Source organism: Astatotilapia calliptera, chromosome 9 (genome assembly GCF_964374335.1).
Source record: "Astatotilapia calliptera chromosome 9, fAstCal68.1, whole genome shotgun sequence".
NCBI classification, from domain to species: domain Eukaryota; kingdom Metazoa; phylum Chordata; class Actinopteri; order Cichliformes; family Cichlidae; genus Astatotilapia; species Astatotilapia calliptera.
This window is the reverse complement of record NC_137430.1, coordinates 6,868,069-6,888,282: the sequence shown is the minus strand read 5'-3', so window position 1 is coordinate 6,888,282 and position 20,214 is coordinate 6,868,069. Positions and strand designations below refer to the sequence as shown.

Here is a 20,214-nt window from a genome sequence, read left to right as displayed (position 1 = left end):
CACACAAAGCAGCTGCTGGCTGTCAAAGGTCAAAGCTGAGAGTTCTTTACTGTTTCTGACACAGCGTGTGCCTGCTCAGAAACACCATATAAAGAAAAAAGGTTTAAGGTTTTTGTAGCACACACAGAAACTTCCTCCTGAAGTTATAACATCAGAAACCTGTCATCCATGTGCCTTTATTGAAAACATGGTAGTAACTGTTCTGACTTAGGGAAAAATGTAAATGTTGCAAACATCACAGTCGCGCCTGCTGCTGCTGGAGATGATGTGGATGGACAGGAACAGGCTAGTAAAAACAAATCACAATGTTGACTTGTGTTTAGAGCTCTGGCTGTTGGCATCGTGTAAAGATGCTCCCACTCTCTGGGGTTTTGAATTTGGTTCTGATATCACTCATACACAGCATCTGTCGCATGGAGCCAGTTTGAAGAGAAGGCAAGGCTGCACTCTTGTGGAGGATTGTGAGCACATCAATGCGACCACTGTCCTGCACATTAACTGCACAGTTTGCTGAACCATGTTTAGGTTTGCAAATCAACCAACTCTTGCTTACTGCTCCTAACAAGCTGCACACAGTGTCAACATTTCTGAGTCAAACAATAAGTTTACCACCCACCACAAGTGAGTTCACTGCTACTGAGACCTTAGCCTATCATTTTTTTAATGTCAGGTAAATTCAGAGTTGTTAAAACAGCTCAACAGCTATTCCTTACTAGTGCCTGCTAGTAAATGGTTCATTTATGATAACTTACTCCATGCACCAAATCGAACTTTTATACTAGGTGGGGGGTGGAAAGGTATCTCATGCAGTATGCATTTTGCTCATATGCTTGAGAAGGCTGGATCACAGCCTGTCCACACAGAAACTCGACTGGAGCTCAATGTCAGATCGATGTGGGAGGTTACTTATTTTTACTGTTTAGGGTTCCCTGATCTGCCAGCTCCCACTTCAACCCCTGAAAAGGATAGCATAAGCAGAACACTTTCAGATGAGTGTGGGGTTTGAATCCTGTGTGAAACCAGAGGCTGTGATTTCAACATTTTTAGTGTATTTTCTAATTTTCATCTGGTGAAAAGGAAAAAAGCAAAGGTTGGAACACAATTTATACCTCCTACACCTTTAATTGTAGGGAAAATGAACATGCTTGTTGAATAAGAGGATCAGAATAAATAACCAGGCAACTTTAGTTCTGGTTTGTTTCAGCACTTTTAATTATTATTTAGAGAGGCACAAATACAATTTATAGGGCTACCTTCCTCTATACGTGCACCCACATGCAACTTCCTGTTCCAGTCTGTGAGGCCTGCCAGCGGAGCCGGAAAACAGCAGAAACACACACAGGAAAATACACACATTACTAGTTTTGCGAGGACAATAAGTTAAATGTGTCACTCCCTGGTCCTACATAATAAATATCACTGCTCTGTGCCTAATCCCAAGTCTTAACCTTCAAACAGCCCTTTAAAGAGGGGTTAAACATTTGTTCTCACTCTGGTAAGTCTAATGACCGGTTCACAGAAACACAGCTGTACAGTACAAACACGCTCACACGTGCCTATTCTGCTCATCCTCTCACACAGCCAGAGGTCTTTTACTCTTTCTCAAATTTTCGCCTAATATTTCTCAAACAGTTTCGTTTGGACTGGACTTCCTTTAGTCAGCCGAGCCTCAGCGACAGCTTGAGGTAGATAACATTCTGCAGTCACCTCAAAACAGAGCTGTGTAACACGCACACACACACACACACACACACACACACACACACCGCTGATGGAAACTTTCTTTGTATTATATAGCATCTTTTGTTTAAGGGTTGACTGTTTTCTTTATGCTAAGTTACTGCTACTCAGCTCAGTAACCAGATTAAACAAGAACAAAAAAAAAAGAATGTCTTCAATAATTTATTTTTACAATTTTCAGCCAGTCAGACTTCCTAAAACTTTACAGTTGGCGCTCACTCGTCTTGTCATTCATCCTTGGTTCCTAAAACTGAAAACTAAAGTGAAACAGTGACATTACTTCATGTAGCATGCAGCAGAAGTCATTTGCTCCTGTCACCCCCGTGGCTTCACCCCTTCTTCTTAACGCTTTCCGTCCAGGGTGCCACCACACACACTGCCCTGTGTGATGAGCATAAAGTGTTTCTGGTGGGTTAAAACAAAATGCAAACAATAAGAAAAAAAAAACTAAAACAAATAACTTCCTCCCCTCTGCCTCGTGTCATAAAACTCGTCTCGAATTAACAGTTAAAAGCAACAGAAGATCAGCGATAATGTAACAAAAACCACAAAGACCATATTTGACTGTATTTATAGAGTAACACAGGCATTAACAACTGAACAGAACACAACAAAAACACACAGGTAGCATAAGCAACAATCAAAAGTTCCAGTTTTTCTCTGCAGGGCAGTGTGAGGAAAAGGGAACTTTCTGCTTTACAGAATACTGCGGCGGCTAATTTTGAAAAGAAACTGTGGAGGTACACATGAGGAAGGAGCGGGATCCTTTTTTCCTTCTTCCTCTTGAAATGCCCTTGATAGCGCACCATTAGTTTCATCATATTAATTTCTTTATTCCTGGCAGAAATGAGGGACCTGCATTATAAAAAAAACAAACCTTCATGCTTGTTTCTAAAGATTAAAGATGGCCAGAAACATCAGCTACAGTAGGCCATGTGTCAGCTGCAGTCAAAATACTTCCACAGTTTCTTTTAAAGTCATTTTGGCACTTTTTACAGGCCCCCCCCCCCAAATCTACTCAATCTGAAACTCAAAGCCGTTAAAATTTTAAATCGGTAAAATGTTCTACGACCAACATTGAAACATGGGTATTAAACAGTATGAAGCAGTCTGCATCCTTGTATCTCCTGTTAGGAACATATTAGAGCTACCAAATGGAAAGTACACAATGAATGAAGACTGAAAACTGGTAGTGCAAAGTCAGCAGTGCTGGAACTGTCAGTACGGGGGTACAATTACACTAATTTAAATGTGTCAATTTGTGCTTTTACATCTTAAATGTATACATTGCTAAAATCAAACAATTGAGAGGCTAAAATATAGATTAACTGTGCAAAAACCTACAAACCAATCGAATTATTTACTAAGCTATCGTCATACAGCTCTTAAAAAAAGAATATATTTCTTGTTCCCAACCAGTTGTTTCTCTAGACACCATTCATGCTTCTAGCTATGGCTTTTTCCCTATTAAGATAAAAGCTACAGTTTGAGGGTGGGAAATCAAAAATGCAGAACCCGAGATCTGAAAGGCTTCCACTCACTAAACTGGGATAAGATGCTTGTTCAGCATCCTCCCAACTGGTCCTTCCATCAACTCATTCAGCTGCAGACATGACTCCACCCTTCAACAACATCAAAGCTCTCCAGTCTAAAACAGAACATTTCAGCAGCTTCTCAACAGACTGACAACATTTCAATGAAAACATCACCCCACATGGAGCTTTGAAAACAGCAAAAGGGTCATTTTTGCACTTTGTGCATCTTAACTTAAATCCATTAAGTGCATGTTTTTCTCAGGTCCAGCAAAACAAAACAAAGACTATAAAGCTCATATCAACACATTCACTTCTTCTCCGCTCGTCTTTACACAGTGAGTGCCATAAACTTGTCACAGTGTGTGAATGTGTGCTTGAATGGGTGGATGACTGGATATGTAAAGCGCTTTGGGGTCCTTAGGGACTAGTAAAGCGCTATATAAATACAGGCCATTTACCATTTACCAACATCGACACAAAGAGGACAGAGTGTGAAAATGTAACAGAACACAACAAGGTTGTCAGATGTAAATGAAAGATATAAAGTGTCTCTATGCTCTATCTTCTGTGCGCAAGGGTTCTCTGGTCCAGCTGGACGCACGCTGTGCTCGGCTTATTCGGCGCCAACGATTTCCTTCATCCTGACGTATTTTAGGTCAACTGTCAGTCATAAGGTGGTCCCGCCTGCCAACAACCCCTGCCCTTCATTAAAAACCAAAATTAGGCTTCTTCCTCACTGCGCGGTTTCCATGGCGATGTGCCAGTGTTGGGTGCAGGGTAGGCCATGAAAGTTTTGGGGGGATTTTTAGGAGTAGATGGTGATGACTTCACGGCCACCACCTCGAACCAGGAGGACCCGATTCAGACCCTCGAGGAGAACCTCCAGGAACTCCATGTCTGAGAAAACAGCAGTCAAGGTAAAGCACACACACAGGCACACCAGGTGTCACACCCCACCTCCCAATGAATGTGCAATGAATGCGTGATCATTGGCCAGTGTGATGCTTTTAGCCACGTGAGAGGAGGGTGGGTCGGGATTATTAGCATAGACATGGCACGTTTTATGCCCAGCTGTTTGGACCCTGCACTGACACAAACCTTGGCACACACTAAGCCACTTTATTGCTCTGCAGTGACTAATGTATATTTACGTTATTCTACTTTGACTATTAGGATATTGAGTTGCATACGATTCAACTGTTTTGAGCTATTTGCATGTGTGTTGTGTTTAATTAAATTTTTAACTGTTATAACAAATGAATTGCCCTGCTTTGGCATAAATAAAATATATGTTAGCTTAAATATCCACCTCCTCAGCAGTTTGTGTTCTCTGCCTGTGTCTGTCAGCTGTTCGCTCCACAGCAGGGTGTGTGGCAGGCGGCAACTCCGTATATCACATAACACTAATTAGCACTTACGTGGGTCCATATATAGCCATTTCTGGTTCAAAAAACCCAACATTGTGGCTACAAACATGCTACTGTTGTGTTTAGACCAAACTATTCTGCAACGTACAAATACTCTGCAGTAATTTAAAAAAGAGAGAACCACTTCTTTCTAAAGTACAATCAGCAGATGGATTAAATAACAGAAACACTTCCTTGCGATCACAACCTTTTCCTAATACAGTCGTAACATAAAAACAACCATTTGAAGGATACAGTTTTCATCTCCGCCTCTGTTTCTCGGTGGTCCAGGCATGTTAAGCAGAACCAGATGAGCTCCCTGTGACTTGTTGACCACCACCTCATTCAGCTTGACAGCAGTGTGCATGCGACGGACATTCGTCTGGTTCCTAGTTTGACAAGAGCATCCACAGTGAGAGAAGCCACAATGAAGAAAACATTAATGACCACGATGTCACGTCAGCAACGTTTTACGCAGTAACTCATGCACATTTGACATCAGCTTCAAACACACATGAGAAATGATGCTCGGCACAAGCATTAAGAATTTCACATAACGTGTAGAGGCAGCATTTTGAGAAAGACAGATGAATCTGAATCATGTCAACACTTTATTTAAGATTAGGCCGAAATATAACGTCTTTATTGTGTAAAGAATCAGCTGTCTCCTTAAATGCTGCCTCTTCATCTTCACCTTTGTGAGATGATATACAGCACGCAATGTCAACTGCCAAAAGCCAAATTACAAGGCGATGTCACAGGATTTCCAATCCATGCTTTCCATTCAACTATAAATACGGATGATCTGATATCCTCGTGTTGGTGTTGTTCCCAGACCATCATGAAAATGTTGTTCCAGGTTCAACATTGCAAGTGACCAATCACATTGTTGTGATGTTATTCCAAGCCATTCGTGCATTTATGAAATTCCAATGTTGCAAGGACAATATCAATTCTGCTTACTGTTTATTAAAGGGTTACGGTTAGGGTTAGGGTCAGGGACGTCACAACATTCTGATTGGTCACTTGCAATGTTGATCCTGGAACAACATTTAGTATGATGATCTGGGAACAACACCAACACGAGGATATCAGATCAACCTATAAATACACACTTTTAGTTTAATGCCGTTCTGAATGAATGTTTTTTCTGTTTGACTATTTTTTGAAAACAGTCAATGGAAAGCACAAATTCTCATGTTATAAGCTGTAAATGCAACATAACCCAGCAGAGGCTTTAGCCACCAACATGCTGTTTGAAGCAGGAAGATGAAGTCGGTGCACATTAGGGCATGCAAACAAGGACAACACAGATACATGGAGGTACGAGCACACGAGCTGGAGCACATAGTCACCACAGTAGCAGAACACACAGGGCCTAGGGCAAAGAGAATGCGACTTACAGACTCTCCCACTCTCTAGAAGGAGGAAAAATGGGACAAAACAACAGAAACCAGCTTAGATGCTTCTACATCTGCTCAGCAGCTCTCCCCACCACACTGCATGCTTCCAAATGTCCCAAATGACTCGCAGTGACACCCGAAGGTGACTCGAGTAAACCCCAGAAAGTGACATGGAGCTCTTTGATGTGTAGGGTGAGGGAATCTGAAAAGTTCTTCCGGTCCGGCAAGACTTGGGATTTTGGGGTTTTAACTTAATGAGCCAATGGAAGTGAACTGGGGCATTTCTGATGGAGTCCACTGACAGTGTGGAAAGTATGGGAAGAGAAGGTGTTAGTCTATTAAGTGTGCACACAGATTGGCCATACATTAAAGCTGAAATGGCTGAAAGTGCACACACGCGCACGCACACCAAATGCAGCCTGAATGCACACGCCATGCACAGTTGTCCCATTTCACCCTCTTGGGGTCAGTACTAACACTACTCCTACTCATGCTCCTTCTCTGAGGTTTGGCACCATCCTGAACTAATATCAGTACTGGGTGAGCTTCCGGTCCCTCTGAAATGAACTTTTATGAGATATTACGTTTGAGAAAAATGATTCAAAATGGTGCAAACGTCCCTCACAAGGCACATGCAGTAACACCATGTCACTTTAGTGTATTTTACTAATATAAACTCTTTTTATCTTAAAATTTCAAACCTACAGATCAACACTTTTTTTTTAAATCTAGCAACAAATACACAAAAGTTTTGTTATTTCTCAATTAAATATTGTTCAGGCAAGCGAGTACTTACGGCTTCATGTTAAACAGGTCACGTACAGCAACGTTGGCATTGCACTCGCGGTTACGGTTACGCTCTGTGAGGAGCTTGTCCTTGGTCCAGGTCATGTGAACCTGCTCGGGTTCAGCATCAACCTTATCGTTTATTGTGGCGTGAGATGCCGTGTTTCTGTCGTGGATGAGCTGGGCCTGGAGGCGATGCAGAGAGTAGGATGAGGACAAGAGCAGAAGATTAGTGGATATGATTATTACCAAGAGAAGTTTCAGGGCACAGGAGAAAGAAAACAAAAGAGAAAAGGAAATGGGAACTCATCCAACATACCCCCTAAGGCCTGTCAGATAGACTTTTCTCATCAACAACACCTCTCATGTGAACTCACTTTATAATAGATCTGAACTACTTTCAGCGCTTACAGTCACAGCTACTTTTTCCATTATATATTCAGTGACCAGTTTTAGATAATTGTACTTAGCAAACAGTTGTGGTGTAACCATACGACGGTGTGGGGGAACTCCAGGCCACAATGCAAGTTTTAGATATCATCCTGTGTCAACACAGCTGATTTAAATGGCTAAATTACTTCCCCAACATGTATTGGAGTCCTCCACAGGGGTGCTAATGAACTAATCAGTTGATAAAACATCTAATCACTTGTTTTACTGGGCTTGATACTACATGTAAAAATTCTTTAAATAGAGAGGAAAAATGTTTTTTTTTTATAGCTGGCTAGCCATTTATCCAAAATATTAAGCTAACAGTTTATTACTTTTTCCACACGCCTAACAATTTAACAATTAACCTAAGATTTTATACTCTTAGCAATCATTTTACACCTAGCTATTTCAACAGTTTTCTTTTGCCATTTAGTTCAATCAATGATACAGTGGGTCAAAAAAGTATTTAGTCAGCCACCGATTGTGCAAGTTCCCCCACCTAAAATGATGACAGGGGTCAGTAATTTGCACCAGAGGTACACTTCAACTGTGAGAGACAGAATGTGAAAAAAAAAAATCCATGAATCCACATGGTAGGATTTGTAAAGAATTTATTGGTAAATCAGGGTGGAAAATAAGTATTTGGTCAATAACAAAAATACAACTCAATACTTTGTAACATAACCTTTGTTGGCAATAACAGAGGTCAAACGTTTACTATAGGTCTTTACCAGGTTTGCACACACAGTAGCTGGTATTTTGGCCCATTCCTCCATGCAGATCTTCTCGAGAGCAGTGATGTTTTGGGGCTGTCGCCGAGCAACACGGACTTTCAACTCCCGCCACAGATTTTCTATGGGGTTGAGGTCTGGAGACTGGCTAGGCCACTCCAGGACTTTCAAATGCTTCTTACGGAGCCACTCCTTTGTTGTCCGGGCGGTGTGTTTTGGATCATTGTCATGTTGGAAGACCCAGCCTCGTTTCATCTTCAAAGTTCTCACTGATGGAAGGAGGTTTTGGCTCAAAATCTCACGATACATGGCCCCATTCATTCTGTCCTTAACACGGATCAGTCGTCCTGTCCCCTTGGCAGAAAAACAGCCCCATAGCATGATGTTTCCACCCCCATGCTTCACAGTAGGTATGGTGTTCTTGGGATGCAACTCAGTATTCTTCCTTCTCCAAACACGACGAGTTGAGTTTATACCAAAAAGTTCTACTTTGGTTTCATCTGACCACATGACATTCTCCCAATCCTCTGCTGTATCATCCATGTGCTCTCTGGCAAACTTCAGACGGGCCTGGACATGCACTGGCTTCAGCAGCGGAACACGTCTGGCACTGCGGGATTTGATTCCCTGCCGTTGTAGTGTGTTACTGATGGTGACCTTTGTTACTTTGGTCCCAGCTCTCTGCAGGTCATTCACCAGGTCCCCCCGTGTGGTTCTGGGATCTTTGCTCACCGTTCTCATGATCATTTTGACCCCACGGGATGAGATCTTGCGTGGAGCCCCAGATCGAGGGAGATTATCAGTGGTCTTGTATGTCTTCCATTTTCTGATGATTGCTCCCACAGTTGATTTTTTCACACCAAGCTGCTTGCCTATTGTAGATTCACTCTTCCCAGTCTGGTGCAGGTCTACCATACTTTTCCTGGTGTCCTTCAAAAGCTCTTTGGTCTTGGCCATGGCGGAGTTTGGAGTCTGACTGTTTGAGGCTGTGGACAGGTGTCTTTTATACAGATGATGAGTTCAAACAGGTGCCATTCATACAGGTAACGAGTGGGGGACAGAAAAGCTTCTTACAGAAGACGTTACAGGTCTGTGAGAGCCAGAGATTTTCCTTGTTTGAGGTGACCAAATACTTATTTTCCACCCTGATTTACCAATAAATTCTTTACAAATCCTACCATGTGAATTCATGGATTTTTTTTTCACATTCTGTCTCTCACAGTTGAAGTGTACCTCTGGTGCAAATTACTGACCTCTGTCATCATTTTAAGTGGGGGAACTTGCACAATCGGTGGCTGACTAAATACTTTTTTGCCCCACTGTACATTTCTTTTACTGTTACTTTTCCCTGTTGTTCAGGTGTGCTTAAGTTTTCAAATACAGTAATTTGCAATTTCAGTTTTTTTCATACGAGTTGGACTAATCTTTCAGGATGCTGAACCTTCTGCTTGTGCACAAGTATCCCTTTTGGAACTTGGGAATTGCTGATATAATATCAATGGTATGACAGGACTGAAGGGAATGATGACATTTAAGAAAGAAGAGTGAATAGCGACAGAAATACAAACCTTTACAACACCACACGTGGTGGATGTGATGGTCCCAACAACTGAAACATTTATGTGTGCAGGTAGCGGTTATAGTAAAGTATTGTGCAAACTCAAAGGTGATAAAAGGTGTTTAAATGTTAACACATGCTTTGTAAACTTTTGGTGTGTGGATAGCACAGAAATAGTGCACAGCACGATATGTCCCACGGAGTGGAGCACATCATATGTGATTAATACATTAAATACCATTGAGTTTTGTTGGATTTGACAACAATAGTGGTCACTACTGTTCAATATCAGCAGTTACATCTGAACTAATGCCACTGACAGAGAAGAAGAATACATTATCTGCTGTAAAGCTGTGAACAGAGCTGTCTTTCTTCACTAGTACCGTGTTTACATTTGACTGACGCTTAGTTTATCTTAAAAAACAAAAACAAAACAGTGTTCTCTGATACTCCAGCAGGCTAATAACACAGAAGATTTATTAAAGGTAGATTTGTTTTATTCACTGAAGGTGCTGCAAATAAATCAGTGTAATACAAATATTTTTGTTTTCTGTAGTATAGTATTTTTAACCTTAACTACCCACTGTGGTAAAACCAGACAGATACAGTGGGAAGAATGAATGGTAGGAGGGTGGAGGGAGGGATGATGTGTAGGTTCTGACTATGGTTAGAATGGAGCAGAAAGAGGACAGTATTGTCATTTTCAAAGATAGTAGATAAACAGCACCCTCCCCTCCCTCCCCTAAATGTGAGAATCAAACTGTTCAGCTGTAAACACATGAGTCTGATGGTATTAGTAACGTGAAATGTTATTTACACTCTTCAGTTTTCTTAGACAATACTGCCCACTCTTGCCAGGGGGTGAGGAATAGGTGGGGTGATGGAGGTAATGGGCCAGGCAGCAGTTTCAGGATGCAATGGGCTGGTATTCACAAAGCAGCTCTTGCTGACTACACAGTAGCAGGTAGCACTACTGTTGGGCTAATCTGGACCGGTGGCTTTAATGATCAGATGTTCTGGTATAATAAAGCATCTACTTTTGCTGGACAGTCGTAAATTTAAACAAAGGTTATAAGCAATTTTTAGCCTGAACAACATCAAACACACAAAAGATCCAATTGGGAGGAGACACAAATCCCATGGGGGTTGCATCACAGAGGTTATCCGGCATTTAAAGGAAAAAAGAAAATGATAAATAAAAATCTGCCAGGTTAAGTATACGGTGTTGCCATGGTTACCCCTTGTGGATAAAAGAGGGGGGGCACTGAAAGAAGCCACTCAAACATGAATTGGCTTATTACCAGTAACAGTAAGTTTGTAGTTGTGGGCAAAGCAGAAGATTGCATTTGTGCGTCTTACTGCTGGCTTTGGCCAGACAGAACTGGTGAACTGGCAGCAAAGACATGATATATCATGGTTATTTATCACTCTACTACCCTAGAATAAGACCAGTACACCAGCCATGTGGTGATACTAAGGATAAACTAGAAGGTTAAAATAACAAAGGGTTACCCAGAGAACCCTGCTCACCAATTTTGTGTAGAGCTTTGATCATGACACTAAAGATGTGTATTAGACATCTGCGTTAAGGCAAGCTTGTTAAGTAGAACAAAACTGCATTTCCAACAAGAAGTCAACATTAGAGTGTTAAATGCTCAACTTGGAACTATGTCTTCATCATAAAGATGGAAATTGTGGGATCTGATTTCCTTCCTTACTACATTTTCTCCAAACTTCCCTCTTTCTATCTTTATTTATTACAGTATGCATTACGTCCATTGTCCACACTATTCCAGTAACTCAGTAATAATGCAACGCTGATCACTTGCGCATATTTTTCTGGCAAATGTGAAACAGAAAATGTGATTTTAAAACGTGATGATGATAATGCAGCCAAATGATGAGCAACACCTGTAGCCAAAGATGGAGCTTTGTGAAGACGGGCCTGTGTCGTTACCAGTAAGGGAACAATGGGTTGACAAGATCAGCTACCTCATCCTCCTGAGCATCCTCCGTCGTTGAGGACTGCCGGCTGAGGCTCGCGTTCTCGGCAGGGCCCTGGTTCTTCCTCCGGATTGAGCTACGCGATTCGTCAGTGATACTCTGAATCTGAATGGTGCGGCGAGGCCCAGAAAGGCAGTGGCAGATGAACAGGAAAAGGGGCCAGCAGGCATTTAGCTTGATGTTGGGCCATGAGTGACTTCAGTGTCATAGACTGTTATTCATGTGAATGACCTCTTAGTTGTTTTTTAAATACTATCTGGATGAGTGAGTAAATAGATTGCTGTGCTGTGTGTGCTATTAATCATTTTGCATGTACACATATACATGCAATGTATTAAAAATGCATACAGTAGGAATAAATGCATTTAACTGAGTATAAAAAAATGCATCCACATTTGTTGAACAGCAGCAAACAGACCAAGTGAAGGTTTGTTTTTAGCGCTTCTTTACCTCTCTCTCCCTCTCAGTCCTGGAAAGGTGCATCTGTTTCAGCATCTGCGACCTCTGCTCCATCACAAGAGTCTTTTCATAGGTGAAGGCTGAGATGTCATTGTCATGCTGCAAAGGGGATAAACACGGGCGTTACAGCAGCCACATTATTTTTCAGGGACGATGCCAATGTGGGTCCTCTGACAAACTCCTCACAACATTCATCATATTAAGACAAAAGTAGGCACTGAATTGTTGAAAAACTTCAATAACCATCCTGCTTCCCATTGCACTTAGACATGAATACCATTCAGGGCTATCCTTGGGTGATGCTCACCATCTCTACAACTTCCACCTCTGCATCCAGTCGCAGGTGATAAAGGAACATCTGGAGATCTTTCTTCATTTGGATGCTGTTGTCGTCCATCTGAGCTACAGTAAAGATGCGCATCTTACACTTCCTCCACACCTGGAGGGGAGAAAGGCACCATTATTATGGAAGATATGGAGTAACAGCACGGTAAACAGGATGGATAAGGGACAGAAGAATGTCAGGCGGGACAGATGGGTGTGAAAGAAAGGCTCTGGGTGGAATAAGAAATAGAAGAAAATGCTGCTGAGCTTAAGATGGTTTCAGGAATAAACACAATCCAAACTAGTCCAACCAACCTTGTGCTGTCGAAGCAGGAAGGGCAGCAGCATCAGCAAGCCCCCATCGTGAACCACCCACCACACATCAATAGTGCCCTCTCCTAGGCGGTCCTGGTTGGTGGGGAAACTGTCCACATTCTTAGCCACAAGTAAGGCCTGATGGGCTGCTGTGGTTTCCCGGATTGTCTCTGGATGAACAGAAGGACAGACAGAGGGTCTATGAGAGATAAATCACTGTGCTGCATTAAGTCACTGCCATCTTGACAGAGTAATGACAGACAGCAAATGTCACATACGATGTCTTCTCTTTATCTACACTGTATTTTAAAATAAATTACGACATATATTCTGTTATTGTGTCCCTATTTTTGCAATTCTACTGCACGGTACCTATGAAATTCCTCCATGACTGTGGGTCATTGGACTGTTTCCAGGCTCCAGGCCAGGCCATCAGGACTGTGTTGTGCTTCATGCCTCCCAAGCCTGCAGACTGGATGAGGTGTGAGACACCATCTCTAAGGTTGGAAGACACTACAACATGACAGAATCCTTTGGTACGCTCTGCAGACATTGCAGCCTTAATGTTCTGTAGAGAGAGAGAGAGAAAAAGAGGACAGGGATTTCATCGTTAATCATAAAAGAGACTAAAACTGATTCACTATTAAAGTTGCACCAACTGACAAAACAAAATGTGTTTTTTCCAGAGAAGATATGGCTACACTACAGCAAAGTTTCCCTGCTTAGCTAAGCTAACACTTCAAATAACCTATTTGTTAGTTACTCACATCCATTCAGGATAACTTGTACTGATGGATCTGAACAATAAATAATTTTGTACATCTGTAAAGTTGCTTCTGGGCATGACTGCTTCAACAGAAACTGTTTTTAAGGAGGATAAAAGTTAAAACCAGCCTGAAAGAATCACATGAATTGCTTATTATGGCCAGTAGGTGGCAGAGTTTATCTGCAGTTAGAGTCTATAAAATGCTCTAAATGCAGCTTGATAGTACAGATTTGCCTTTGGGTCCAGTGATGAATCTGAAGCCCTTGAAGCACAGATAAGATAGCAAGCATTACAACTGATATTAAATTATTAGCAACTGCAGATCAATATTAATGACAGTATCGCCACCTGCCTTTTATTTGCACACTTGTGCGCGTGCTTCCCCACCATACCTGCTCAGCCTTCTTAGACTCCGACTCCTTAGTGAGGTAGGTTCCCTGCAAAACATTCCCCACTATTGTCAGGCCTTTCCCTGCCTTCAGCTGGGTGGTGAAGGAGACCAGGCGAGGGTGTTTGACTGCTTGATCTGAGTCCACGTTCAGAAGCACCAAAAGCTGAGGCCTATGCAGATTGAGAGGGGAAAACAGTCTGGCTTAATTTTACTTCATTCTTTTAAACTTCAGGAATAAAAACAACACCAACAAATATTTTGGATTTAAATTTTTTGCACAATTATCAGGTGCACAAATTCAAATTACAGTGCAAGGCCTGTAATCATGTGACATAACAGCTGTTTGTAAAGAAAATACTGTTGAAATGTTGGTGCGGCAGTATTATTGTCGCACTATTGGTTCTCACTCAGCTTTGCAGGGACATATGTTGAAGGTAGACAGTGAAAAAGAACAGCTGGTAACTGGAAACAGCAGACCCTTAAGAAGAGTACCCACTGGTTTGGAAAGAAGGACTTCAAGGTCAGTGTGAGCCTCACAGTATGAAGGCTTATCAGCTGCTCATGACAGATTAGGAAGGGAACCAAAAGATTAATGAAATTCATCCTCTGTGTCTATTCTTGTCTTGTTATTGTCCATCCCAACACAATATCAACTGTAAACACACACACCCTCAAACACCCATACCTCCAGTTCTTGGTGTGAGGTGGAGCATCCTCAAGTCGATTGAGGGCATAGCGGGCAGCATTAAGAGAGAGGCCTCTGATACCGTCACCCCATTCCTTCTCTGCCCTGTTAAAGCAAACAAATGAATGAAAAGCACTCAGTGATAAGAGAAAAGTAGCAATCCATTTAGGGCAGTAAGAACTCCTTTAGGGATCATATGCAGTTTATTGCGGCAACATGAGCTACTTTTAACACGGTGCAAGCAAAAATAAAACAAGAACCTCAAGAGCTTCTCTCCAGATAAATTATTTCCTCTCTTTACAGTGTACTGAGTTTCTCGGTCACATCCATTATCTCGCAATCTTACCCTCGGTATTCAATGTATTTGTAGATGCAGCCAGCGATGACCATAGCAACAATAGCGTAATACCAGGAGGAGATGAACATAATAGCAAGACATAAGCTCATTCCAAGGAAGGACAAAGCCCTGAAAACAAGAAAAGAAAAGATTAAAAAACAATTTACATGCTCATTTAGTTTTCTGTGCATTCATGGAAATGTCTTTATAAAGTGAAAACAGCTCAAGCTAGAGAGATGAGAGGCTTAGGATTCAATAGAGTAATCAAAATCCACAGCTAACAATAGTGCCGTTTGCCATTGTCCTTAACCTGTGTTGTGGAATTAATCTTCAGTAAAGGCTAAATGGATGTGCCTGTGGCTGTGAAGGTGTCTGTGTATGAGGGATTCCTGCCACACGTCCAAAAATCAAAAATCTAATTTGATGGCTTCAAATTAACGAGGACCTTTAACAGTCTGTGGACACCAGTTCGACATATAATACAAGATATATGATGTAAACATGCAAGGATGTTTACCACATCACCCACCAGTGGTAGTACTTAAAGCGTGGTCTCCAGTTGGGCGTTCGCAGCAGGGTCTGAACAGCACAGGCAAGATTCACAAAAAGGTAGCACATGAGGAAAAACCTGTTGAGGAGGGAAAACAGCAATCCAAAAGTTCTGGTCACTTTTCAAATAATAAATCTCCACTTTATGATCTACTGTAAGCAGCTGTATACTTGGGGGATCACAGACTTGATCTGCTGAGCTACTTTTATGGAATGAGATTGCATAATATTTCTTTCAGATACTGACATTGACAGGATGGGCGCCACAGCGTCCAGGGAAGCGATGAGGATGCCGATCTCACAGATCCCAGCAGTCAGCAGGAGAGCCCAGGTTGGTTCCCCATTGGCTTTCCCGTGACCAAACACCTACGAGCAGATGCAGCCAAGTGTGAACGTTGAGGCACGTAAGACTAGAAACTGAAAGTATTAGTGTCTGCTGTTAGTGCTGTTTGAGTCAAACCGTCAAACCTGTAGAAAGGGTACAATGCCATCTCGTGCAATAGCCTGCAGCAGGCGAGGGGCACCGGTCAAACTCTGCAAACCAGCCCCACAGCAGGAGAAGAACGAGCCAATCACAATAACCCAGGGAGAGGGCCATGACAGGGTGCCGATAACAAGGTTCCCCTTTACAGAATCGCCAAATCTGCAACGCAAAAACAATTATGTGAATGACAAACGCTGTTATTCACAAATATTGGAAGATTTAACAAAAACTGACAGGACAGTGTGGTGATGTTTTTATTCCTGTTTAAACCATTGGATGCTATAAATGAAGAAGACGTGCATGTTTGAGGCATATTTTCTCTCCATTTCCATTATTAAAACACATTCATTCAGCACACTGTCCATAGTAACGTTGAATATGTTAAGCTCTTACTTATCTCGAAGCAAAACTCCTTCAATACAGGCGCCAAACAGAACCACGGAGGTGATATCTGGGAAGCAGAGCTAAGGAGAACGAACTGCAAAGCTGTACACACTGAAATCAACCACATCCTGGCTGGTGGTTAATATTAGTCTTTAATTCTTGATTTTAAGTTCCTCAAAGATGAAAAAATCTGGTGACTGTTAGATAATCTTCCACTGGCAAGTTTAATAATAAACTGTGGTCGAATCAGTTTTTCACTTTTCTGGATCAGAGGTGTAATAAGATTTTTTTTAATTTATCAGTGTTCTGTGTGACTTGTTATCATATCTGGTAACAGTGCGAGGTTGAAGGATACAGATGATGGAAGTGGTAGTGATAGCGAGGATGGTCCCAATGGGAATGGACTTCTGGGCATCTCTCAAGTCACCTGAGCGGTTTGAACCAGCCATGATACCTGAGAGGTGACAGGGTCACAGTCAAAAGTCAAACAGGTCATCTTCAGAGACTCCTATGGCTGTCTCTCAGCCATAACGGATGTTAAAAACTGTCATGCACGTGTACAAAGAATGAGTCTGTTGCTTATGGCGCCAGGTTACCGGTGACAGAGGGAAAGTAGATGCCGACCAGCAGTGTGAAGAAGGTGGTGATGTCGTTGACTACATAGGGCATGTAGATGTCCTGGGTTGGGTCGCCACCCTCAACCGATGGCAAGTTGCTCTTTTCCACCAACATACCCAGAGGGCCGTATGTCGACCACATATTTTCTACAAGAGAGACAGAAATATTCTAATTCATACTGCAAACAGCATAATGTGTTGTGAAACGCATGTACTCCCAGGACACAAGTTTAACTGTTTAACTCCTCTCTGGAGGGGAGAGGGAGGGGAAACAGGTGGACAAAGGAGGGGGGAACAACTAAGCTGTAGTGCCTCTTCACCTCACTGTGCAATACCTTTCGTGCAATACTTTTGTTAATAGTCAACAGTGCAATAGACTCCATACTTGAAATGTGCAATTCACTTGTATTTTTATTTGTATTCCTATTTATTCTATTGATCCCCTTCGTATATTTTATTTATATATGTCTCTGTATTTATATATATATATGTGTGTGTGTGTGTGTGTGTGTGTGTGTGTGTGTGTGTGTGTATATATAATATTCTGTAACTGTAACTTCTGTCGGTGCTGTGCTTTTGGAAACCGAATTTCCCAGAGGAACCCACCCGAGGGATTAATAAAGTTTTATCTTATCTTATCTTAAGTTATCGAGAAGAGATGATGAGCAGCGAGCGAGGAGTATGTCTTTTCAAGTTGTGGGAAAATCCTTTGCCTGCTACCCTGAGAAATCCACCAACACGAAGCAGATAAAATGACTTTATTTATCTGTTTAAATTACATTAGTGCTGGGAAAAAATTAGATTGTAGTTTACTGCACATAAATGCAACCAGAGGGCAGTCTCTGCAGGTGGAACATTTGTTTGAGCTCAGTGAACTGTGCAACATATTGCAGCAAGTACTAAACAGGGTAATGAGTCAATTGTGTGGCATTTATTTAGTGTTGCTGATAAAATTGGGACAGCAGAGTGAAGATGTGCAGACTGCTTGTAGAAATGTGTGGCTATTCTTGGCACTAGATCACTATTCAAACAACTAATCAGCAGTTAGTCCTCCAGCAAAAGTTTGTGATAGAAGGCAAGGTGTGAATGAAATGAAAATTTCAATTTAGGTAGGCAATTAAATTAATTTAAATAAAGCACTGCTAACGTTAGTGTGGCTAACGTTAGCAGTGCTAGCCTCAGCATGTCTACATGCCTATACTAATGTGCATATATGTCACTTTACTCAAATATATAATTGTTCCTTTTCTAGCTCAAAATAGTACTGGACAAAGTGAACCTTTTTAGATTTCTGACTTTCCACGTAGCTTGTTTACAACATCCGTTACATCCATTAGTGCAGGGTGAAGGGAATCTAAATATTAATAGACAATAAAATGGTTTCATTGGTACACCGATGAAACTGATAAATCATTTAATGAAATAATATTATTAAGATAAGATAAGATAGAACTTTATTAATCCCTCGGGTGGGTTCCTCTGGGAAATTCGGTTAGATAGTGAGGATGGCAAAGTTAAATTCTTAATTTAAAAACACTTTGAATGTTCAATTAGAGTAGAAAAGTGCTATATAAGTACCAGCACCAAAGCAGAAATGAATCATTAATCAAGAGAAAATTAAATATATTTCACAGAAATGATGAAAGGATGAGAGGTCAGTAAAATAACTGTCTGTTTTTAAGGAGACAGTAAAACAGTTGTGCATGGAATCACTCAGCACCTGCACAGGCTTGTCCCAGTTGCAGAAATATGACAAGAATGCATCTGCACTGGATGTTGGGAGGAAAAGCAGTGTGTCCCTGCCAGCAGTTACATAACATGAGGTATGCTCAGATTTTGCAATGCATTCAAAAAACTACTGACCGTGTACATTCCTGCTGAGATTAAGCATTCTTCAATCATTTTCATTTATAGTTTGTAGGAAGTATTCAGTGTGCCTGAAAAAACCTATTTGTTTAATCTCGCCTTTCCTGCTTGTTAATGCTCGCACCTGACTCTTAGACTTACTCTATTTTTCCTTATACATATTTTTTATGGCTTGTGCTTTTATTATGTTTTTATTTGATATGCATTTCATATTACCCCCTGTGTATTAGTGGCATTGACCTGTGAGTATATTTGACACTTTGCTAAGGCCTTATAATACTCGTGTTACTTCTCTGTCTCTTATGTTAAGCACTTTGGTATACCGCTGGTTTTTAAATGTGCTCTATAAATAAAGATTGTTGTGGTTGTTGTTGCCTGATCGATGAGGATAGGTGAACAGCTATTAAAATCTGTATGATTCAAACAAGTATACACATATCTTGGTAACTTTTTAAAAAATTCTTCCACATGTGCACACGGCTCCAGAGAAAAAAAACAAACAAAAACGGTCTGCTCCCACCTGAAATGACTCCGCTGATCAGTCCAGGGATGCCCTGCAACTCGGTCACATTGTTGTTGACAAAATACTCGTTGCATGTGGCATTGAGCTGAGATCCATCGCAGAAGAGGTTCCACAGCTGGGTAGTGACCGTTATGTTGTCTATAACCTCAATCTTATTACACTTGTCAAACTGGTGGTTCTTTAGGGTACGATTCCCCAACATGCAGACACTGTGTGAAGGAAGAGAGAAATTTTAACATGAAGCACTAATTAAACTGAAATAAATCTTAATAAATGTTAGCACTGACTCACGGAAAGTATGGCGGATCAAAGATGGTCTTGATGACTCCCGCATAGATGGCCAGGATGGAGAGAATAACACAAGCCAGGAAGACCAGTGCCAGCTTGTTGACATATTTGACCCCAACGAACACGACTACTGACATTATTGCTAGGCAACAAGTGCCATAAACACGCATGTTGTTCAGCAGGGCATCCAATTCATCCTCCTTTTTATCTGCCACAAAGATGGCTGCTTTAGGCACCATGTAGGTCTGGATGGACAAAGACAATGCAGGAAGAAATACAAAGTGTCACATTAAACGACTTCTCGTTTCATTGTACTAATAAGATGTGAAGAAAACTTTTATATTGTGGCAGTTTGTGTGTTAAATAAACTGTGGTTATGGCCCAACTGCGTTCTGCTTTCAAGGTCATAAAATGGGGAAAGCAGCAGCAAGACCACAGCAATTCAATTCAGTTTTATTTATACAGCACCAAATCACAACAACAGTCGCCTATAGGCACTTTGTATTGTAAGGTAGAGAGAAAAACCCAACAATCATATGACCCCTTATGAGGAAGCACTTTGGCGACAGTGGGAAGGAAAAACTCCCTTTTAACAGGAAGAAACCTCCGACAGAACCAGGCTCAGGGAGGG

General features: G+C 41.5%; 1 protein-coding gene across 7 annotated transcripts in view; it reads right to left on the bottom strand.

The window, feature by feature from the left end:
• Positions 1–1,188: 1,188 nt before the first annotated feature.
• slc12a7b (solute carrier family 12 member 7b) overlaps positions 1,189–20,214 on the bottom strand; it is a 76,468-nt gene continuing 57,442 nt past the window's right edge. For 3 of the 7 annotated variants that reach the window (XM_080305886.1, XM_026179193.2, XM_026179195.2), the window contains exons 7-26: positions 19,587–19,828; positions 19,293–19,504; positions 16,886–17,053; positions 16,645–16,743; positions 16,299–16,356; positions 15,890–16,064; positions 15,669–15,787; positions 15,402–15,500; positions 14,882–15,001; positions 14,536–14,640; positions 13,852–14,020; positions 13,066–13,261; positions 12,694–12,863; positions 12,362–12,493; positions 12,046–12,153; positions 11,584–11,700; positions 6,881–7,056; positions 6,085–6,099; positions 4,937–5,070; positions 1,189–4,172 (exon numbers count right to left, since the gene is read on the bottom strand). In XM_080305886.1, coding sequence (XP_080162012.1) covers positions 4,081–4,172; positions 4,937–5,070; positions 6,085–6,099; positions 6,881–7,056; positions 11,584–11,700; positions 12,046–12,153; positions 12,362–12,493; positions 12,694–12,863; positions 13,066–13,261; positions 13,852–14,020; positions 14,536–14,640; positions 14,882–15,001; positions 15,402–15,500; positions 15,669–15,787; positions 15,890–16,064; positions 16,299–16,356; positions 16,645–16,743; positions 16,886–17,053; positions 19,293–19,504; positions 19,587–19,828 — 2,706 coding nt within the window. In that variant the 3' untranslated portion in view covers positions 1,189–4,080. The remainder of the gene's footprint in view (positions 4,173–4,936; positions 5,071–6,084; positions 6,100–6,880; positions 7,057–11,583; positions 11,701–12,045; positions 12,154–12,361; positions 12,494–12,693; positions 12,864–13,065; positions 13,262–13,851; positions 14,021–14,535; positions 14,641–14,881; positions 15,002–15,401; positions 15,501–15,668; positions 15,788–15,889; positions 16,065–16,298; positions 16,357–16,644; positions 16,744–16,885; positions 17,054–19,292; positions 19,505–19,586; positions 19,829–20,214) is intronic. The other 4 variants (XM_080305888.1, XM_026179196.2, XM_080305887.1 and 1 more) reach the window with 3 other exon arrangements.